At 38.1% G+C, this 22,326-nt stretch overlaps 1 protein-coding gene across 3 annotated transcripts in view; it reads right to left on the reverse strand.

Annotated features, from left to right (window-relative positions):
• Nucleotides 1-1,944: 1,944 nt before the first annotated feature.
• The window catches only part of NDUFAF5 (NADH:ubiquinone oxidoreductase complex assembly factor 5), a 28,032-nt gene continuing 7,650 nt past the window's right edge, over nucleotides 1,945-22,326 (reverse strand). For 2 of the 3 annotated variants that reach the window (XM_028113016.2, XM_028113018.2), the window contains 7 exons: nucleotides 21,335-21,438; nucleotides 19,715-19,754; nucleotides 16,842-17,039; nucleotides 11,267-11,327; nucleotides 3,372-3,455; nucleotides 2,940-3,022; nucleotides 1,945-2,772 (listed from right to left, as the gene is read on the reverse strand). In XM_028113016.2, the coding sequence (XP_027968817.1) occupies nucleotides 2,680-2,772; nucleotides 2,940-3,022; nucleotides 3,372-3,455; nucleotides 11,267-11,327; nucleotides 16,842-17,039; nucleotides 19,715-19,754; nucleotides 21,335-21,438 (663 nt within the window). In that variant the 3' untranslated portion in view covers nucleotides 1,945-2,679. Of the gene's footprint in view, nucleotides 2,773-2,939; nucleotides 3,049-3,371; nucleotides 3,456-11,266; nucleotides 11,328-16,841; nucleotides 17,040-19,714; nucleotides 19,755-21,334; nucleotides 21,439-22,326 lie in introns of those variants that run through there. The other variant, XM_028113017.2, reaches the window with a different exon arrangement.

Consider the following 22,326-nt stretch of genomic DNA (forward strand, 5'->3'; position numbering starts at 1 on the left):
GATACAGAGAACAGATGGTTTCCAGAGGGGAGGGGGATGAAGGGTAGCCAAAATGGGTAACAGGGAGTAGGAGGTACAGTCCTCCAGTTGTAGAATAAGTCATGGGGATGAAAGGTGCAGCATAAGGAACATAAGCAACGGTATTGGTACAGCATTGTATAGTGACAGATGGTAGCTACACTTACGGTGAGCACAGCGTAACATAAACTTGTCAAATCTCTATGTTGTATACCTGAAATTAATGTAATTAATTTTAAAAATTTCAATTTTAAAAAATTGTTTTTTTAAATTAAAAAATATTGTTGCTTAAAAAGGATGAGTTCTTAATCACTGGGGAAACACAGCTATTCAGAAAAATGAATTGCGTGAGGGTTTCAAACAATTAAAGCTTGATAGATACTTCAAGCAAATATTAACTAAAAAAATAATTTTACTACTGTCACTCATGTTAAACAAGTGTCCTCAATTAGTTGTGCTAATTTTCCTTTCCTTTATTTTTTTTAAACCATGATCTTATTTTTGAGATAGTCCAGGGCAGACTCCTCCCCAGCCCCACCCCACCATCCACATATCCATAATCAGCATGAAATAAACAGTAATATTCTTGGTAAGAAACTTCAAATTTTACAGAAAGATAAAAAAATGAAAAGTTCAAATCTTCCTAGCTTCTGCCCACCTCCTGCACCCGACATTCAAACCTGACAGATGCAGACACACCTAGTTCCTCAGCAATAAGCACTTCACAAGTTTGTATGCAGTCTTTAAAAAACTGCATATAAACACGTGTCCCTTAGGAAACATATAGTCACCATAGGATTTATCCGTTCCTCAGTCATCAGTTCACAATTTTAACACATAGGATTTTTTGTTATTTTTCTCTTCTCCCTTCAAATTCTGAAAATTAAGCTTAAAAACCTGACCAAACTTTACTTCCTAAATACTTTTCCTTTGTGTTAAAAACAAAAGCTGAAAAGAGTATCCCAATTTCTAAGATTGATAGATCTCCTACTCAGACAGCAAGAAGAGTAATTTCTTTTTCTCCTACAAAACCTTGGTTTTTAACTGTAACTTAAGTTTTTCAAAGGGCACATTTTTCACCTAATTTAGTTCAATTCAAAATGTAATGAGTATCTACTATGTGCAAAACACGACAGACAGGCAGACACAGCCCCTACCCAGGAAGAGCTTAGTGCCAGTGTGGTCAAGGGAGGGAAGGCGGGGGAGACAAAGACTGCTATAACTTACCTAAGGCTGGAGAGGAGGCTGGGACCATGCCTGGTGAAATGGTGAAAGGTAAGGGACAGCAATGGCGCGCCAAGGCCTGGTGATGCAACTCAGCTTTTTTATTTAAGTATGGTGAGTTTTGTGCCTCATTCCAATGTGAACTGACAAAGACCTGTCTGCTGGGTTTATTTCAAAATAAATGACAAACAATCAAGTGCCACCACCTGGCATTTCACAGTGAGGATGAAGTTCTAACACACCTGCCGGCTGCCAGCACTACCCACCTGGAGCAATGCAAGACAGCAGCTGGCACTCACTCTTGTTTGCTTCCCAGCCTCCTTCCCGCTTCATCACTGCCTTCTTCCCTCCATTCTAAGCTGTCTGAGCTTGCCTGCTTCCAAATGATTTTGATCACTCCTACATGACAATGGGACAGTGGATGTGGATTAGAAAATGACAAAGGAAAGTCAAACAACAAACAGCACTTTTCATCACTGTGCAGATACTTTCACAGGGGATTTTTCCTCTGTAATTCTTCAAAACGTTCTCTCCTTACCTAAGGTAGCATGGAGTATAACACCCTGGGGTCATACCCAGATCATGAAGGTAAAAAAGAAATGAATGAATTCAGATGCTTTAAAAAAAAAAAAAAAGTTGAGGAAAGAGTCAATTTAAAGATCCACTTTTTTTTTTAAGATTTTTATTTATTTATTTGACAGAGACGGAACACAAGCAGGGGGAGTGGGAGAGGGAGAAGCAGGGATCCCCATGCGGGGCTCAATCCCAGGACCCTGGGACATGACCTGAGCTGAAGGCAGACGCTTCAGCCACCCAGGTGCCCCAAGATCTGAGCCACCCAGGCGCCCCAAGATCCATACTTTTCTAAAGTATAAAACTATGTAATAGCTCTGGGGAGACATACAAGCCTATACTGTCTTCACAACAAAAATGACAGTGTGACAAATAATTTTAGCTTGAGTATCTTAGACATTATAAAAACTGTTTTTATTCCAAATGATCTGGAACTCTAGAGAATCTACCAATTTGTCCTTCCTCTCATTTCCATTGCTTTCGCCCTCTCACGGCAATAACAAAAGATCAGAAGGAGAAAAAGATACAAAATGTCAGTGTGGGCAATGTTTTTCCATCAAGTCAGGCATGTATAAATGTGAACATATTTGTGGATTTTTCATTGAAATATCTTCCTGCTTTTGGGCTGAATCTGTAAATAAGACATTCGAATCACCAGATAACAGTATCCATATGGAAACAGAAACGACGTAAAACCAAAAGGGTTACTAAATGTAGATGTAGGATTAGGTTATTCTAATTACTACAAGTCTGATAGTACATTGCTTATAGATTGCTTCTTGCTTCAAAATGTAATAATTTTAGATGTGAAAGTTATCCATCTCTGATGAAAATTCTGGACTACGTTAACATTGAATAAAATATTTATTGTGACTTTTTCTCCTGTGACATAAGATTGTTTATTTTTCCCAGCTCTCCAAATGACACAGTTGCTGAACCTCTTTCAGCTGGTCTTGCCTGAAAATAATGAAAGATTAAAGATATTAGAAATAGATAAATATACAGCTCTACATGAAATCCCTTAATGCCATCATATATTTTTTTTAAAAACCCACCCTATGTAAATAAAAAGTAAACGAAAACATGAACCCACTAGGAAAAATGATTTGTCTTAATAATATTACCTGTGAATCATGGTATTTCCATCCTATCATGTAATAGATCTGATATGTGGCAGGTACTGAACCATCCTCATTTCTGTACATTTCTATAAAGACAAATGATGGTTACAATCTGAAAAAAATGGAAGTGGAAGAAAAAAATCTGCTCAGTAAAAGTCATGTCCTCCAAAGAGAAATGGATATTGGGATACTTGGAGGACTTTGAGAATGCCTCACATGAAAAATCCTCAACGCTGAGAAGCTGACAGAAATACAGTTAAGGGCTGTTTGGAAAAAGGATACAGAACTACAGGATCTGTGTTCTGAAAGGAAGGACAAAAATCTGATGATGCCTTAACGGGAAAGGAAAAAGTACTGGCAACATTAAGGGATAAACACAGTAGGGCACGCGTTCCTCAGTGAGGCACGGGTGGAAAAGACAGCCAGCTCGCTTACCTCTGTACACAGCCGCGGCCGCCAGCATCGTGTCTCGGTGCAGCAGGGCTTTTCTATTCCAAGCACAGTTACTCTCACCCATACCTAAAAATACACTATAGGCAGTTTTAGATAATACCGCCAATAGCTGAGCTGCTCAAAGCACAAATTTAACCTCTTCACATCCAATGGTGTACCCCTCCCCATTCTCTAACAGGTTGTAGCTAGGCTTCTTAGTGACTCTAAAGCAAAAACTACTTGAAGCTTCTGGGTATTAAGACCAGAGAAGTCAAATTTCAGGAGGCAAGTCCCATAAGCATGCCTTACTTGCCAACAGTGGTCTAAAGCAGACCAGCTGGACAAAAGCAAGGCAACTGACCCTCCACGTGAGTCAGGAGGAGTTAGCAAGTACCTTTCCAAGGATGCCACATTTTATGCCCCTTTTAGATGCTCTTCAGAGGACAGGGCACTGCTACAATGCCTCACTCCTTCTAAGCCATAAATGTCTGATCGTGAAACTTGGGAGAGGGCTCTGAGACTCATTAGATAGTACCAAAACTATGATGCGTTTTCAGATTTTACAATATATTACTAATCCCAGATTAGGAAGAAATTACGTGCATTCTTTACAGGGGCACTTTTCTTTATGTTTTAAAATTTAGACTTCTGGGGCACCTGGGTTGCTCAGTTGGTTAAGCATCTGACTCTTGATCTCAGCTCAGGTCTTGATCTCAGGGTTGTGAGTTCAAACTCCGCTTGGAGGGAGCCTACATACATACATATATAAAATTTAGACTTTTTTTATTATTATGTTATATTAATCACCATACATCATTAGTTTTTGATGTAGTGTTCCATGATTCATTGTTAGCATATAACACCCAGTGCTCCATGCAGAACGTGCCCTCTTTAATACCCATCACCAGGCTAATCCATCCCCCCACCCTCTCCCCTCTAGAACCCTCAGTTTGTTTCTCAGAGTCCATAGTCTCTCATGGTTCATCTCCCCCTCCGACTTTCCCCCCTTCACTCTTCCCCTCCTGCTATCTTCTTCTTCTTTTAACATACAATGTATTATTTGTTTCAGAGGTACAGGTCTGTGATTCAACAGTCTTTCACAATTCACAGCGCTCACCATAGCACATACCCTCCCCAATGTCCATCACCCAGCCACCCCAACCCTTCCACCCCCCACCACTCCAGCAACCCTCAGGTTGTTTTCCTCCTATCAGTGAGGTCATATGATACATGTCTTTCTCTGATTGACTTATTTTGCTCAGCATAATACCCTCCAGTTCCATCCATGTCATTGCAAATGACAAGATCTCATTCCTTTTGATGGCTGTAATTCCATCATTAGTTTTTGATGTAGTGTTCCACACAATTCCATTGTGTGTGTGTGTGTGTGTGTGTGTGTGTGTGTGTGTACACTACATCTTCTTTATCCGTTTATCTGTTGATGGACATCTTGGCTCTTTCCAGTTTGGTTATTGGGGACATTGCTGCTATAAACATCGGGGTGCACGTACCCTTTTGGATCCTAACATTTGTATCTTTGGGGTAAATACCCAGTAGTGCAATTGCTGGATCGTATGATAGCTCTATTTTCAACTTTTTGAGGAACCTCCATACTGTTTTCCAGAGTGGCTGCACCAGCTTGCATTCCCACCAACACTGTAGGATGGTGGCATCCCTGCCAACATCTGTCGTTTCCTGACTTGTTAATTTTCGCCATTCTGACTGGTGTGAGGTGGTATTTCATTGAGGTTTTGATTTGGATTTCCCTGATGCCGAGCGATGTTGAGCACTTTTTCATGTGTCCGTTGGCCATTTGGATGACTTCTTTGGAAAAATGTCTGTTCATGTCTTCTGCCCATTTCTTGATTGGATCATTTGTTCTTTGGGTGTTGAGTTTAATAAGTTCTTTATAGATTTTGGATACCAGCCCTTTATCTGATATGTCATTTGCAAATATCTTCTCTCATTCTGTCGGTTGTCTTTTGGTTTTGTTGACTTGTTTCTTTTGCTGTGCAAAAGCTTTTTATCTTGATGAAGTCCCAATAATTCATTTTTGCCCTTGCTTCCCTTGCCTTTGGCAATATTTCTAGGAAGAAGTTGCTGCGGCTAAGACCTCTTAGACTTTTTTTTTTTTAAGATTTTATTTATTTATTTGTCAGAGAGAGAGCACAAGCAGGGAGAACAGCAGGCAGAGGGAGGGGGAGAAGCAGGCTCCCCACTGAGCAAGGAGCCCCATGTGGGGCTCAATCCCAGGACCCCAGGATCATGACCTAGGCTGAAGGCAGATGCTTAACTGACTGAGCCACCCAGGCATCACTAGACTTTTTTCTTCAAGTTGACAGCTAAAAGCTAGGATTCATATTCTTCTACTGTTCATTAACAATTAGTGCTGTATATTTTATTTTTTTGCATATACTAAAATTCCTTTGAGGCCACATTTTAAACTAGTCCATGAAATCAAAACAAACTTCAAAAGTAAAAATCCTTTATTATTTATTCTCTATATACTATACCACCAAAAATCAGTTCTTATTTTTGTTTTTCTTTCACAAAAAAGCCCCAATAAACTTCCCAATATCAGTTGTTCTTTAGAAGTTTAAAAATAATAATCTTCCAAGTTTTCAATGGCCTTATTAAAAATAATCAACAAATCAGCTGTAGTAAGTGAAACTTTTTTCTCTTCTCCAATGCCAAAATGTTCCTACTATTCCTTAAAATAATGAATCTCTGATACTAAAAGCAATGTCCAGCATCCTATGAATACAACAGCCCCAATTCATGAAGAACAACAGATATACAAACTAGACTGTCATGAAGAAAAAGGTGGATCTTATTCTTGCTGTCACAGTGCAGCTACACGACCTTAGACCAATCGCTATGGGTCTTCTAGGTGGCCAGACCAGATGATCTCTGAAGGCTTCTATAGCTAACATTACAGACCCATTATTACATAATCTGATTTAAAAACATTCTCCTATATTGTATCAACCCAAATCAAGTGACCAGAGGTAAACTGGGAGTTGGACTGAAAGAATCTATTGTTGATGATGGCTGCAGTGCTTTCACTTCTGTTCACCTTCTCAGTGCCATGACTTATTACACCTTAGATACAGGCAATACCAGTGGAAAACAGGTTTAATTTATTTAATGTAAATACTTAATACATGAGGAGGGAGGGGGGAATACTTAATACACTAGAAATTCTAAAATGCCTTTTAGAAAATTGGTATTAGATACATTAAGATTATTAGGCATAATGTTCTCTCTGATATAGAAATTCAAGAGCACTACTGCATAACACTTATAGTCAGTAACTCTGCTGCTTGCCTCACAAGAGAAGCATTCCACCATACCAACCTTCCTTTCTCCTCGTGGTAGCAGTGTGATGTGGTGCAGAAAGTCTAGACTTTGGGATCATAATGCCAGTTCGGATCCTTAAGTAATCTAGGGCAACATCACTTAACTCTAATCAAACGGTTTTATCATCTTCAAAATGGAATGAGAACACTTCATAATGTATCATGGTAGACCTTTACTGAAGACCACCTGGGAAACACATTTAGGAACTTCTGACCGGCTCTGGGCTTTGGGATAACAGAAAAATCCAGGAAGCAAGTGACTGTTTAAGACTCTCACAGTGTTTTTAAGGTTAAGTTCAACTGCTTGTATAAAAATCTAATCTATTATGCTTTAGGAGGAACAATACTGAGTACTGTCTTTAAAAAACAAACAAACTGAACTTACCTTAAAACTACTGTGAAAGCCTCCAAAACTTTTCATGCATTCATCAGCTGATACACAACTTGTTTTGTAAAATTAGGTCAACATTCTGGACTTTTTTCTGTGAATTAATAACAATGGCAGCTCAAATGAGAAACACTACAACCATCAAGAAAAAAGTATAACAATATAAAACACCAAAAACCAATTTGAAGGCAACACCATCTTCCAGTAGGCAAAGCACACCTGGAAGTAGTCACCCAAGCTCCTTCCCCTCCTCCATTCATCCCTGGACCACTCTCCTTCCCATCTCAGCTGCCTCTGACCTTTTAAAGGCAGAGTGGTTGAGATTTCAGAATGAGTTAGGCTGCTACACTGGACTTAAATCCTTGCTCTATCACTTATATCACCTTGGACAAGTTACTTAATTTCTCTCTATGCCTCAGTTTACTCACGTGTAACAAGACAGATGAACTATATTAGCTCTAGTTTTACCTTCCTCATAGAGTATGCTTTATGAACAATGCTGGAGGATGAGCTTTTTAACACAGTGATCTGACAGTCTCTCCTTCGCATGAAATTCTCCCCCTACAGTACCAGGCTCACCTGATAAAATCTAGAAGCCTCTGGTGGACTATCCTGCATCATTTCCCATCATCTCTCCACACTACATATTCAAGCGATACAGAATTACTGTAGAGTTTCTTAATTAGGAAAGTGAACGAAGTTGTGTATTCTCTTGCATCTCCCTGATTTTACACGGACCATTCCCTTGGCTTGGAAGGCAATGCCCCAAACCTGTACCACTCACTCACTCTCCTGGCAAACTTATTTTAGCTTAGGTCCTGCCTCTTCTGCAAAAGCATCCCTGATATCCTAAGCAGATTTAGGGATTCTGTTTTTCCCTATACTTTAAAACACAATTACCTCATTTTACAGTTAAATGCCTATGTCTATCTCTATGTCTCTACTACAGCACAAGCTCCGAGATAAGGAACTATGTATTTTCATCACTGGCTCAATAGTTGGCACATGGTAGATGTTCAATAAATGGTAAGTGAATGAATATAAAATCAACCATTTAATGTTTATATCTACTTTGTTAAATACCACTTTTACTAGTTATCTTTACATAATTCTTCTTAATCCTCCTAAAGATAAGAGACTCAAAGACTAGAATATATGATTTATGTAAAAGGCTTAACAGTAAAAATAAGAGAAGCACTGGCAAAGCCTCTTAAGGTAAATATTAGGCAACAGGTCCTCAAAATAGATGATCTATTTAAAACCCTTGAGGGAAGCGGGGGTTATCAACTGGATAGTGGCATGAGGCAACCTTCTGAGGGGGCTGGAAATGTTCTAGTCCTTGTCTGGATAGTGATTAAAAATACAAGCAACTATACAGGTAAGATTAGAGCATTTTACTATGCTAACTTCAATTAAAAAAAAAATGCACACAGATCAAGTAGGCAGTATTGGACTGAATTCAAATCCTAATTCCAGTTCCAGTGTGACCATGAACAAGATACCTAACTTTTCAATGTCTCATTTGCTCATTTGTAAAATTAGGATATCAGAAAATGTCACAGAACTGCACCCAGCACAGAGTAAGTTCTATATTTTTATATCAGTGGGTAGTAACCTTTTCCAACTGATGCATCCCATTTCTAGTCTCTTTCTTGCTTCTCTCTTGAAATGAATCATGAGCATAGCATTTATTATATAGCAGAATAAAAATAAATGCTGCATTTGAGAAATATTTTTATCATTAGAGTCTGAATGATACATCATCGGCCCACCACCATCTCTCAAGTCTTTGGATGAAGGGACTCCGTGATTATGTCATGGGAAGCCAAGTGTTTGGGGCAATGCTTGGGAGGGGATGTGTGATTTATCACTGATCCCCTGTCATCTCAAACACACACACTATAAGCTGCCAATCCCTGTATTAATTTATAATGAACAAAGAGTGACTACAGTACTAAGTTTTCAGCTACATACCTTTCTCCTTATAAAGCCAACAGAAGTGCCATTCTCAGAGGAGGCTGGATGATGGGTAAAATGGACTGTTATAAATGGGCAGCCAAAAGAAATCGGGTCAGGTAAGAGACTGCCAGAGCAGGAGTCAAGAAGGCAAGAGCTTGGCACCTAATTCTGCCATTAACAGGCAAGTGTTCCCTTTGGGCCTCATATTCCTCATTGTAATACAGAGATAAATAGTTACCAGAGGACTACTGAGAGAAGCAACTGCAATAGCGTTTAAGAAAAGCTATAAATCTGTAAATAACTGCAAGCTATTTAGTCTTATAAATCTCTTGCTTAAATCATCTTCATTTTTCAGGATCCAGATTAAAGTTCCCCTAGGTAAGCACAGTTCTGGTTTCAACGAACACACCTTTAATTGCTTCAGCTTCCTTCATTCAGCAAAGCTGCCTATGCCATTTGCATAATAAAAAGTAAAACCTCATAATCTCTTAGGCAAGTCAAAGCTCTCCTTGGAGAAAATCACTTCTCCAGCAGCCCACTCGGTGGCAGATGTGTGTATGTGCGTACCTTACCTCTTTCAGAATTGGGAGGTAAGGGTTTGTATCCTTGTTGTTCCTCAAAACCTCTTCCAGGCCATTTTTTCTCTAACTTGTTAAAAACAAGGTGAGACCCACACTATTTGGCCGTCACCCTCTCCCACTCCTGCTTGCTGTCAGACACAGACATCAGGCTCCCAGTCCCTTTTCTCATTCATCAGAGGATTGGCACCTGGTTCAGGTTCCATCTGTTCCCCAAGTCCTGCCACCACCCCAGGTTAATAATCACCAGTACCATGGTCTCTGAGATTTTTTAGTCTCCCCACCATTAACGATTCTCCGTTACTCTGCCTCTGCCATCACATCTCTAATACATCCAGACACGTCCTTCTTCTACTCAGTCACTGTCTATTAGGTTCCTAATGGCTCAGTATTTGGCCGTGTTCTCTTCTCACCTCATGCTCTCATTCCAGGCAATTGCTTCAAATACCACCAATTCACAAATGACTCATGATATTTTAACCAGGCAATCACCTCCTCTAAAACAACATACCCACACACCCAGCCACCTACTTGACATCTCCCCTTAGACATTTCACAAGCACTTCAAACCCAAAATACCCATATGTGAACACAAGAGGTGTCCCTGTCCATACTTGGTCTTCTTCTACTGTTTTCTCTGTCAATGAAGGGGCACCATCCATCTGGTTATGTGAGCCAGAAACTCAGCAGTTATGTTTGAAATAGCTCTCTCCCACCCACATGTAACCCATCAGCAAGGACTGTTAGATTTACATCCTAATTATCTCTAGAATCCATTCACACTTGTCTCAAATCTCCACTGCCACCACCTTAGTCCAGGCCACCATCATTTCTCAATAAGCTTTACAGCAACGAGTCTCCCTACTAGCTGATCTGCCAATCCATTTTATCCAAAATGCAAATCTGATATCATGACTTCCCCCCTCTCCCTCCATTAAACGCCTCAAAGGGGTTTTAAGATAAAGACAATCTCAACAGGGACTATACAGTCCTCATTTACTCACCAATTTCATTATTTAATTCTCTTTTTATTCCCTATACTCTAGCCAAAATGCCCTTTCAGTACTTGCCACGCTCTTTCTTGCTACAGAGCCTTTGCACATGCTACTCTCCCTGCCTGCGACTCACCTCCCTCCCCTCTTCACCTAGTTAATTCATCTTCATTTTTTAGAGCACAATCACCACTTCCTCAGATAAGACTTTCGTTGACTCTGACTAGGACTTATCCCTTTAATAAACCCCAATACTACACTAACACAACTACCCGCTTTCTTGTGCCTAGACCTGAGCTGCCAAGTGTTGTTGGAAAAAGTCACTGATGTGCTCTACCTGCCTCAGATGCACCCTTCAAGAAAGTTCCGCCATCTTTTTAGAAGCAGCCATAGCACCATGCACCTCTACTTTGTAGCACTTACCACAATTCTAATTTAACATTTATCTTTATGGCAGATGCGTGATGTCTGCCTTGCCCATTTTATTTTATAAGCTCCATGAAGACAGTCTGCCTTCTCCTCACCAATGTATCCCTAGTGCTTAGCCCCAGTACCTTCCATTGAGTCTGCTCTCAAAATATGACTCTCAAAAGGAGACTAAACATTCTTTAAAGTACGTTACCTTTTAAATCTTCCATCAATTCAAACATCCCAGGATAGTTAACTTGAATTTCATCAGTATCCTATTTAAAAAGAAAAAGGAATATTCATTTGACATTCATCATAAAAGACCCAGATTTGAAAACGGGCCACAGAGATTACCCAGACCAATTTCTCATGGTAAACAGGAATGTTCTTTATAATAATCTTTACAGATGTCATCTAGTTTATGCTTGATATATGAAAATGTCAAACTGCAGAATATTCACTATTCTAAGATTCTAATTCTAATATTCACTTCCTAAAATTACTCCATCAACCCCGCTCCAGTTCTCTCCCTGGGAACAACACAGAACAAGTCTATTTTGTATCTGCAAACCAACACCCTCTTCTTCAAGTCTTTGAACTTTTCCAGGATACTGTTAAGGTTTTAGATGGAGGGGTTAGTCTTCTGGACAAAATTTATAGATTTATAGATCCTTACACATCCTTACTGCGTTACTATGTATGTTGTCAGAATCAGTCTCTTAAAATGTGGCACCCAGGGGCACCTGCATGGTAGAGTCATTAAGCATCCAAATCTTGGTTTCAGCTAAGGTCGTAATCTCAGGGTCGTGAGACTGAGCCCCACATTGGGCTCTGTGCTCAATTAGGAGTCTGCTTGGGATTCTCTCCCCCCACCTTCCTCTCTCTAAAAATCTTAAAAAAAAAAGTGGCACCCAAAATCAAGCCAAATAGGGTCATCTCCCAAGATGTTTCCAATCTGCTTCTAGTAATGCAGCCATACTGCACTGGCTCACCTGGGAGACAGGCACACCGCTGGCACATACAATTTATTTTTCAAACGGACTTCTGGGCAATTATGTTCCATTCTTTCTGAAGCCTGATTACAAGAGTTTACGGTTGGTACAGTGACAGAGACTAATGCTCCCCAAATATCCAGGTACTCCTGATACTTTCCAGCCCCCGAAAGGCATTTCTTCTGGCCTACCACAGCAAAAGGAAAGGAAAGAGCAAGGTAATAAAGAACTAGTGAGGCTTTTCCAGGCCATCCCTTTGGCTGTAGTAACCTCAGAAGATGAAAGGGCCAGGTGGCACAACTATGGGATGGAGATAAGCTGCCCAACCAGCACAGGGCTGTGATATGATAAAATTCTGTGTTAAGCACATAATCTTTACAGATGTCATCTGGTCTATGCTTGATATATGAAAATGTCAAAGTGCAGAATAAATATTCACTATTCTAAGAGAAATCTTCCTGAAGATTCCTAATCTTTAGATCTCCAAAAAAAATTCCCTATATTGGGAATGAGCCCCCAAATACAGGACACACACTTTTTTCCCAAGTTTGGTATCAAAATGCTGCATGTAACTAAACCTTCATCTTATTTGCATTAACCACTTTTGAAGTGTCTAGATCTTTTTGTGTTTTGTAACTTTATCTGATGTGTTCACTATTCCTCCTGATTTTGGACTTTAATGTTGAACAGAATCAAGTATAAAGCCCAAAGAACAATTATCAAAAACATCCATTCTAGAGGTGCCTGGGTGGCTCAGTCGGTTAAGTGTCTGCTTTCGGCTTAGGTCATGATCCCAGGGTCCCATCGAGTCCCATGTCAGGCTCCCCGCTCCGCAGGAAGTCTGCTTCTCCCTCTGCCCCTCCCCCCCCACTCGTTCTCTCTCTCTCTCAAATAAATCTTAAAAAATCCATTCTAATTCCCAGTTCTAATTCCCAGACAAATGCAAAACAAAATGACCACTATTTTTAATCTTAAAGATACAAAACAAAGTATAAGCAAGAGTTCCCATATTCTTATATTATTGATGGGGCATATAAATTGATGCTATGTTTGGAAAGTCATCTGACCCTGTCTGTCAAAATTTCAATGTACAGATTCTTTGACCCAGTAGCTCTGTTGCTAGAAATTGACCTGACAGATGTGCCAAGATTATGTGAAAGGAAATACATTGCAGCACTGAAACAGCAACAAAACAACAATGAAAAACCAAAAAACTAGCTGTAAATAATCTAAATGTCCATTAATAGAGAACTGATTAAATTATATCTATTTAATGAAATACCATACAGCTGTTAGACAATGTGGTAGATATTGTAAGGGAAGATCTCCAAGATACGCTACTAACTATGGCGCCTGGGTAGCTCAGTCCATTAAACGTCTGCCTTCAGCTTAGGTCATGATCCCAGGGTCTTGGGATCAAGCCCTGCATCAGGCTCCCTGCTCAGCAGGGAGTCTGCTTCTCCCTCTCCCTCTGCTCCTCTCTCTGTCAAATAAATAAATAAAATCTTAAAAAAAAAAGAAAAACGTATGCTATTAACTGAAAATACCCTTGAAGAGTGCTTATAAAAGCAACAGAGTGTATATACTGTTGCATACGCAGGTTTAAATGACATAATTGTATAGTGGTCTATGATAAAAAATTGTTCTGAAAGGATATATACACAACAATGGTCATCTTTGGGGAGAGGGACCAGGTATCAGAAGTCAGGAGGAGGAGACTTCTTTTCACTTTAAACCTGCTCTGTTTATCTCATTCTAACTATACATTTCTTTTAATTTCCTTTTTCTTGTTAACATATGCATGACGATGTTGTATGTGCACTTTTTAATAAGACCATCTCTGGGTAGTCAATTTCTTCTCTGTATTTTTCTACGTTAGGAAACTATTTTTTAAAGAAATCATAAGATTAAAAACAAAATTCCTTCCAGCCCGATACCTAGCTATTAAGCAATATCCTTCAAAAACAATCTTTCAATGAAACTAAAAGCATTATCTCCATCTCAATCAAAAGAATACCACAATAGCTTTGTCAAAGTCCTTATTCGAATTAAGATGGACCATATCTGCAGTTTTCTCCTAATATATTATCTGGCAACTCTATTCTAAAAGGAAATGAGCCTCATTCAGAAGGCCCACTAACTCTGAAAATAATTCACTATGAAAGTCATATAAATGTAAACAGGCAAATCTTGAATTCACCTTAAAAATAAAAATCCACTGCAGTATAAAAATGATATACCTAATGTTGTATGCACCATAAACCTGTATAACTGATTTTATAAGCTTTTGGGATGGGATTTTTTAGAAAATGAATTATGATACAATGTTAATACAGCACATTAGAGACAGTGTATATGTATCAAAGAACAAATTTGTCTATATTATTAAATCATCAACTCTCTTAATTTTTATAAACCACAAAGATTCCACACCAATATTTCTGTATTATCTTAATGTTTGAGTTATTCAGCTCATATTTAAAAAATGAGAAGGTATTTCCATAATAGATTTCCCAACTAACAGAAATGTAGGATTTTAAGTGCTATGTTAGGTTAAACATTTTTAGTAGAAAATTTTAAGATTTTATTTATTTATTTATTGAGCATGCACATGCTAGCAGGGGGAGGGGGAGAGAGAATCTCAAGCAGACTCTGTGCTGAGTACAGAGCCTAATGTGGGACTCGATCTCACGACCCTGAGATCCTCACCTGAACCAAAATCAAGAGTCGAACACTTAGTCGACTGAGCCACCCAGGGCTCCAGCAGAAATTTTTCTAAAATGCACAGTCCACTTTACAACCATAGAAAACCGCAAGAAGACACACTTTTGGGGGTCCACAAAGTCAAAACTATTCTTAAAATAATACTAAGATGCTATTGGGCTTTTTCACCTCTCAGTCTCTCACAAGTACACTGAATTTTTCCTAAGTTACGTGACATGTGATATTCTCATAGACAGTCTTATGACTGCAGAAGAAGGCATGAGAATTTAGCACTTTTATTATGTCATACGTTAAAGAAATTTGTAAAAATGTAAAGCAATGACATTCTTCTAATTTTTTCTTTTGGAAAATAGTTTCTTTCTTTCCCCACAAAAAATGGATGTTTTATGTTAACACATAATAGGTACACTATTGTTAGTTTTAAACATATTAATACTAAAATTCAGTTTCAATTTCTAATTTGGTTAATATTAATAGATATAACCCACATAACAAAAGCTCTCTTAAGGTCCTCAATAATTTTAAGTGTGTAGCAAGGTCCTAAAAACAAAATTTTGAGAACCATGGCTCATAGGAGAGAACTAAGATTTGGGGGATTAAAGACGAATGACAAATTGCCAATTTATCTCTACAGTTTAATGTTTACAACCAAAATGTATTTGTTATTACTTATATAATTAAAAAATGTTGAAAAATATACAGTGATCCCTCTTGTACAATTGCCTGTGTTTGCCAGTGTTTGCTTTAATTACAAAGCAGCACCCTCACATGAGGCAGAGCTTTCCCCTTTCCAGCCGCCAACAGCTGACTGTTGTTTTGCTGACTCAGGCCATTAGCAGTTTACAAAAGACACAGCTGTGAAATCTTGAAGGTTGCTGTCATTTCCTAGCCTACTGTCTCTTCCCTTCTTGAGGCTCCTTTCTGACCTCAGAGACCCTCATGGTCTATGGTCTATGCGCCGTGCTTTCTACCAAAACAAGGAAGGACGGGACAATCTTTTCTTGGTTGGTTGATTTTATGAAATATATTCACATTAAATCTCCTTAAATGGTTATTTCAATCTTAAGCCTATCATCAATGAGAAGATTTCTTTATCAGGAAATTCCTATTTCCTCTAGAATAGAGATGTGTTTTTAACCTGAGGGGTTTGGAAAATCATAGCAAGTCTACCTAACTGACCTCTGAAGGCAGTAATGAAAATCCTTTAGAGTGACCATACTAATGAAAGGAGCTAGAAGGGGTAACCACTGTCTGTCTAGATGACTCGCTGTTGGAAGCCTTGGATGGCAAAGTACTAGGAGTATGAGGAGGGGGAGAGTGGAAGGCAGGAGCAAATATTTATTGAGCATCTATCACGGTCCTGGCACTTCACACCCTTTATCTTAATACTAATAGCCACCTGAGGTGAGAAACATTTGAATTCCTTTTAAAAAAAATAAATGCTCACAGACAAGAAATAAATCTCCCAAATTGCCCTAGCTAGTAAAGGGGCAAGACAAGGAACCAAATTATACGCCAGACACCAATGCCCCGTACCATCACTGTACCATGCTGACTCCACGTTTCTTCTGACAGCCTATAGGTCCTCTTTCCAGATCTCTCTAGCCCTAATGGTGTATAGCCCCCTTTCCTACATTCTCTACCCTTGACCATAAATGCACATACCTTCATTTCTGCCTCATATAGCACTATTTCAGTTGAGGGCTGGTGGTAGAGGTAGTGCTGTAAATGCTCCTGTACATCCCCTTTTCCCCATTATCTGAACTCTCTCATATTATGTTGTGTAACTCTGGATTTAAAGATTCTAATGGAGTAGTAAGTCTTGGAAAACAATCTCCTTGTTAACTGAGGTTTGGGTTTTGAGCTACATATTCAGGTAAGAAATACTAAAAATTTCATGTTCCTACCTTTATCAATCAAGATGTGTTTATACAAACTAAATTTAAAAAGAGAGAAAAAGTGTGAAAACCTTTTCATAATACCATCGTTACCTACAGATCTCTAATGAGAAGTCATTTCTGAACTGTGTGATCAATAGGTTAATAAGAATTAATCAACTCTCTTGATACTTACCACAGTCATTGTATTAAAGCCAGCTCTCCCGAGCAGATGTCCTAAGTCATTGAGAGCAGTGAAAGGAGAAACGTGTGGAGAAAATCCTCCTTCCCTTTCTGTTTCTGCTAACTGTAACGAACACCGAAGTTCATAGAGTGTGTCACCTCCAAACATTGCGCCAATAAATACTCCATCTGGTTTTAAAACGTAATGAATCTGTAATAAATATAAGACAACAAAATTAGTTAAAATTTTATACTAAAAAAAATTAGGATAAAAATGTTAAAAGAATATATGGTGTCTAAATCAATATTTTACAATCACCATTATTTTGTCAAATAATCAGAAAATTTAATAAATAACACCTAAGGCAACCAAATGTCAGAAAGAAACTGCTGCAGCATATTATTATAAAGATGGACAATAATTCACTGATAGTATTAATACCTATAAAATGTTGTTTTCAACTTTTCTAATAATAGACACAAATTACTTTTATAGTAAGAAAAATACTGAAAGAAAAAAATTTAAAGTGTGGTAGGTTGCAAAAATCACAAACCTCTACTGTGCCCTTTAAATGTCACCCCCATCAAACAACTCCCATCAAAAAATGAAGTCTACTTCCCCTCTCCCTGAATCTGGGACAGCATTGTGACTTGCTGCGGCCAAAAGAATGCAGTGCAAGTGCCAGTGTGCCAGTGTCACAGCAAAATTTGAAATGGCCTTCCATGAGTCCCTGTGCTGCCACCATGCTGTGAACAAGCCTGAGCTAGCCTGGTGAGGGGTGAGAGACATGAGGAGCAGAGATCACTCAGACACCCCAGCTAAGGCCATTCTTGAGAGGCTAGCTTCAAGACAATCTAGCAGCAGATCACAGACACTGGCTTTGTGAGCCAAGCCAGACCCAGAAGGATTTCCTATCTACGGCCAACCCAAATTCCCACCCGATCCACAAAATCCTGAGCTGTTGTTTTAAACCGTTAAGGTGGGGTGGCTTTTTAGCAGAAAAAGCTAATTTATACAGAAATTATTGTGATTCACAAGATTAACCTAGTCAAACATTAGTTTCCTTGAAGGAGAAGTAACTAACTTATTTCCCAACTTTAAAACAAAAGCAATTTTTAATTGGTAACTCAAGCAAAACAGTGGCTGTAATGGCTTCCAGAATCATAAATGTTTACTCACTGACTCTCTTAGAACTACCATCTGAAACTAGATTTGATGGACTATTCTCAACAATGAGGAACGTTACAGGAAAAGGTAGATTCTGAAGTAAACGCCAAATCATAGTAGGCTCTCTCATCAAAGTATCCATCCTGAATTTATATTTAATAAATTATGAAGCAATTATGAAACAGTATATAAGCAAACTATAAAATCTTTGCTTTCTTCCCTTCTGCCCCTTTAGTGTTGCTTCCTTACCTTGTCACCAAACTGTAATATAGCAGGGATCTAAAATTCAGTCCTCAGCTCTCTGCAGCTTCTTTCTACCTCAGAGGGGCTTATCGATTCCCATGAATTTCACAAGGATGATTTCCAATCACTATCTTTAGCCTGGACATCTTCCCAGAACTCTAAACTCATTTTCATCTGCCTGTGCCATGGATATTTGTCTCTTGGCAAACTCACCCTCCCAACACAACCAACACACACACACACTTATTCTCAAACCCACTCCCCTCTCCAATTGCCATATTTCTGTCAAGTACCATTTTCCATTCCCTTTATCTGATCATTACCATTCTTTTCCCTGCTTTTACTAATTATTCTCTCAGGCAACCAGACTCAAAACTTTAAGGTGACCTTGGACTCCTCCCTGATCTTCAGATCTAACCAGCCACCAAACTGTTGATTCTTCCTTTACAGAGTCCCCAATACTCTCTCTTCCTGTTAACTCCTGCCACTGTCACCTAGCTTCAGTTTCTCTCATGCTTGGATCATGGAAACAGTCTCTTTAATTGAACCAAAACTTCCAGTATCAGTTTTCAAATAGGAAAATGAAGACATCTTACAGAGTTATTTATTTAATGCACATATAAAGCAGGGCACAGTGCTTAAGATATGGTAGTTATCCTGCCTGCCAGCCTTTTAATCATGTCACTTTCCTCTTCAAAATCCTCCACAGCAGCTCTGAATTGCATAAAGAATGAACTCTAAATTCCTTAATCTGTTACCCAAACCTTCCTAAATCTGGTCCCAAGATACTTTATCTCCCAGTACTATACTAATTTCCACAGAGGCTTCCTTTCTGTCCCTTCATGCTTCTGAGGCTCTTATATCTCCCACCTACCCTGTGATTCTGCCTTCCCACCCCAAATCTGACCTATTCTCTAAGGCTGTGCTAAACTAATTCCCTGTTCTTGAAGCTCTCCTAGGCCACTCCAAGCCACCGTGATCTCCTTCCCTCTTCTAAACACAGTGCTTTTTATCTACTCCTCACCAGTCCACTGATAAATGCTACCCAACAAACATACCTCACACTCTCTAATTATAAGTCACAGGGAAGATACAAATATGAACAAATAGGTTCCTACCCACTGAAAATTTATAGGCAATTAAGAAAAGGGGCCCACACAGAAAATGTCTTTTATCAATGTGATGTTAATATCATTTTGTCCAAGTCATTTTGTATAACTTTTCATAAATATTTAAAACATCTCCATAATTAGATTTCTTGAATTCCTAGGCAAGGGAGTCACTCAATGTACTTCTTAATATACCAAAGGGCACCAAGTGTATCTGGCCCACAGAAGATAATAAATACTTGATTTGCTTTCATTTCCAACTATCAGAAGTATAAAGTGGAAAATATTTGGAAGATTCTGATAAAAACAGAAATATTTAGGAGTTTCTAATAATAAAATAACATAGGCTATTAGAGAATTTCTTACCTGTTCAAGCGCTCTAGGAAGGTCATTCACCCAGTGTAAACTAGAATATTAATAACATTTTGGTTTTAGCTTAATTCATATAATTAGTATAATTATCACTCATATAAAGAAAAGCCATCAAAAAGGTATTAATTTTGAAGTCTAAAACTGCATATCAAAATTCACTGATTGTTTTCATACAAGTTTTAAAGCAAAAAATATTTCTAGGGGAAAACCTTCCTTCTGTGACATGAGAAAACGTTACAGTACTATAAATACTATATAGTATTTAGAACTTAATTTAGGAAATCTCTTGCATTTTTTTTTTTTTTTTTTGCCTCTACTCACCCCCTACCAGTGCGTGATGATATGTGATGGCAAGAATCACAGTCTTTGTAGAGTTTGGTCATACCTTCCCGACAGAGGTGGCATCTTCCTATGTTGACTTCTAGGATAGCACTGAATACCCATTTCAAATCATACTGTGTTAAGCTCACATTTATCTTTCATGATGCTTTGTAACAATTATTAGATACTTTAGAAATTAAGAAGGTCATATCACAAGCTCTATTATACTTATGGGGAAACTGAAAGCAACAGAATTAGGTACTTGCAAACAGCAAGCAGAAAAGCTAAAACTCACATTCTAACTCCCGGCCCGGGGCTCTTTCCTTGAGACCAACATTCTCTGTAATGTTTTTCATTTCATGATAGAATGTGAATAATTTTCTAAATTTGCTAAGCATACCTTAAAAAGCATGGAAGAAATTACAAACTCACTGAAGAAAACAGATAAAGTGCAACTCTCCCAGTTTGTCTGGGAATGAGGAGTTCCTGGGATATAGGCCTTTCAGTGCTAACACTAGCGAAGTCTTGGGTGAACCACAGTGACTGGTCACCCTAAAAACAGCTATCAAAAGGGCTGTGCTGACATAAAAAGCATGTTGAATCTTTGAAAGAAAATCTGACTGTAAAACAAGATAGGGGAAATTAAGTTACACACAGACTTTTATTTTTCCCTATTAGATGCTGAGTTCTTTAAGGACGGGATCCCTGTCTGCATTCATTTTTCTATTTCCCCAAAGCATCTAGCTCAGAGCCTTGTGTATTATAATCTATTCAATAAACATTTATATGTTTGTATAATCAATGTGAAGGGACATGGTAGAAAGCACAAATGGGAAAACATAATCTTAAGAACCATATTTCTGTGTGGGAGAAAAACTGAAGTTGAAGGAACTACTAGCTTTTCCTTACTTGCCAGACTGAATTTAGAAGAGTGCTCTGATATTTGAATGTTGGAGCCAGTATACTCTTTCCAACTCCTGCCCTCATCAATATGGATACTAAGTTATGTATACTTGGGAGGAAAACCCCTGTATCACAGATGGAGCTTTAGCAAATTGAAAAAAAGTTGGGGAGAAAAAAGTTAAGGTATCATCTCCACTAGGGAGCATATAATTCATAATTCTTTACCAGAGAAGTCTTACAGTTTATAAACTAAGAAAACTGGTTTGTGACTTAAAAAAAGTTATTAAGAATTTACTCCATTATCTATTTTCTTTACCCAATAATATTAAAACTGTATACCATAAGTTATTTATAACATACATTTTTAAGAAGTACAAATGGATTACCAACCTTAAACTGCTAACCACCAGGTCAAATGTATTTTCTCTGAAGGGAAGGAACTCTTCATCAGCTAAAACACTGACAGTAGGAATTTCCATTTCTAAGATATTTTTCTAGTGGTTAAAAAAATACAAGTTCAAAATACATTCACAGAGAATCTCAGTTACTAATGCAATCATTGTTAAATTTAGTCAATGTTATATTTACTTGGCAGTTTCTATACCTACCAAAAAAAAACAAACAACGAAACAAAAAAAAAAACAAAACAGAGCCACAGAGAAGATCAAGAAGTGTTTCTTAAATGAGAACTAAGACCAGCCACAAAAACTGGCTAATAGTTGGGAAAAATATAAACAGGATACCTATCTCACACCAAAACAAATCTCTGAAAGCTGAAAATTTCAGTGGAATAATTGAAGCCATAAAAGTACTAGATGAAATTATGGGTAAACATTTTTATACTCTTAGATGGTAACACTTTAAGCAAACGTGACTCAAAAGCCAAGAACTGTAAAGGAAAAGACTGATCTATGTGATGATAAATTAATCAAAAACTTCTAAAAACCATAAACAATGTAAATAACACACTTTGGAAAATATTTACAACATAGATGATGAAATTAATATCCCTAAAAAACAAACTCTTAAAACTACCTAGAGTAAGAACACACTAAGGCAACAGTGCAGGTATAGGCACATCACAAAATTACTTACAAATTCACAAATTAAGAAATACCAACAGCCCAAAGACATCAACAGCTATTTGGCTGCATTCAAAGTGCAAATAAAACTATCAGTAAGATTCTACTTTCTGCCTATCAAACCGACAAAGACAGAAAAAATGGCCCAGTCCTGCCAAAGAAGAGAAAAAGTGCTTTCATATAATATTATTCTTTTTTTTTAAAGTTTATTTTATTATGTTATGTTAGTCACCATACATCATTATTTTTTGATGTAGTGATCCATGATTCATTGTTTTCATATAACACCCAGTGCTCCTA

Source organism: Eumetopias jubatus, unplaced genomic scaffold (genome assembly GCF_037043125.1).
Source record: "Eumetopias jubatus isolate StellerSeaLion01/CBP00866 unplaced genomic scaffold, mEumJub1_p1.0 scaffold_9, whole genome shotgun sequence".
Classification (NCBI taxonomy): domain Eukaryota; kingdom Metazoa; phylum Chordata; class Mammalia; order Carnivora; family Otariidae; genus Eumetopias; species Eumetopias jubatus.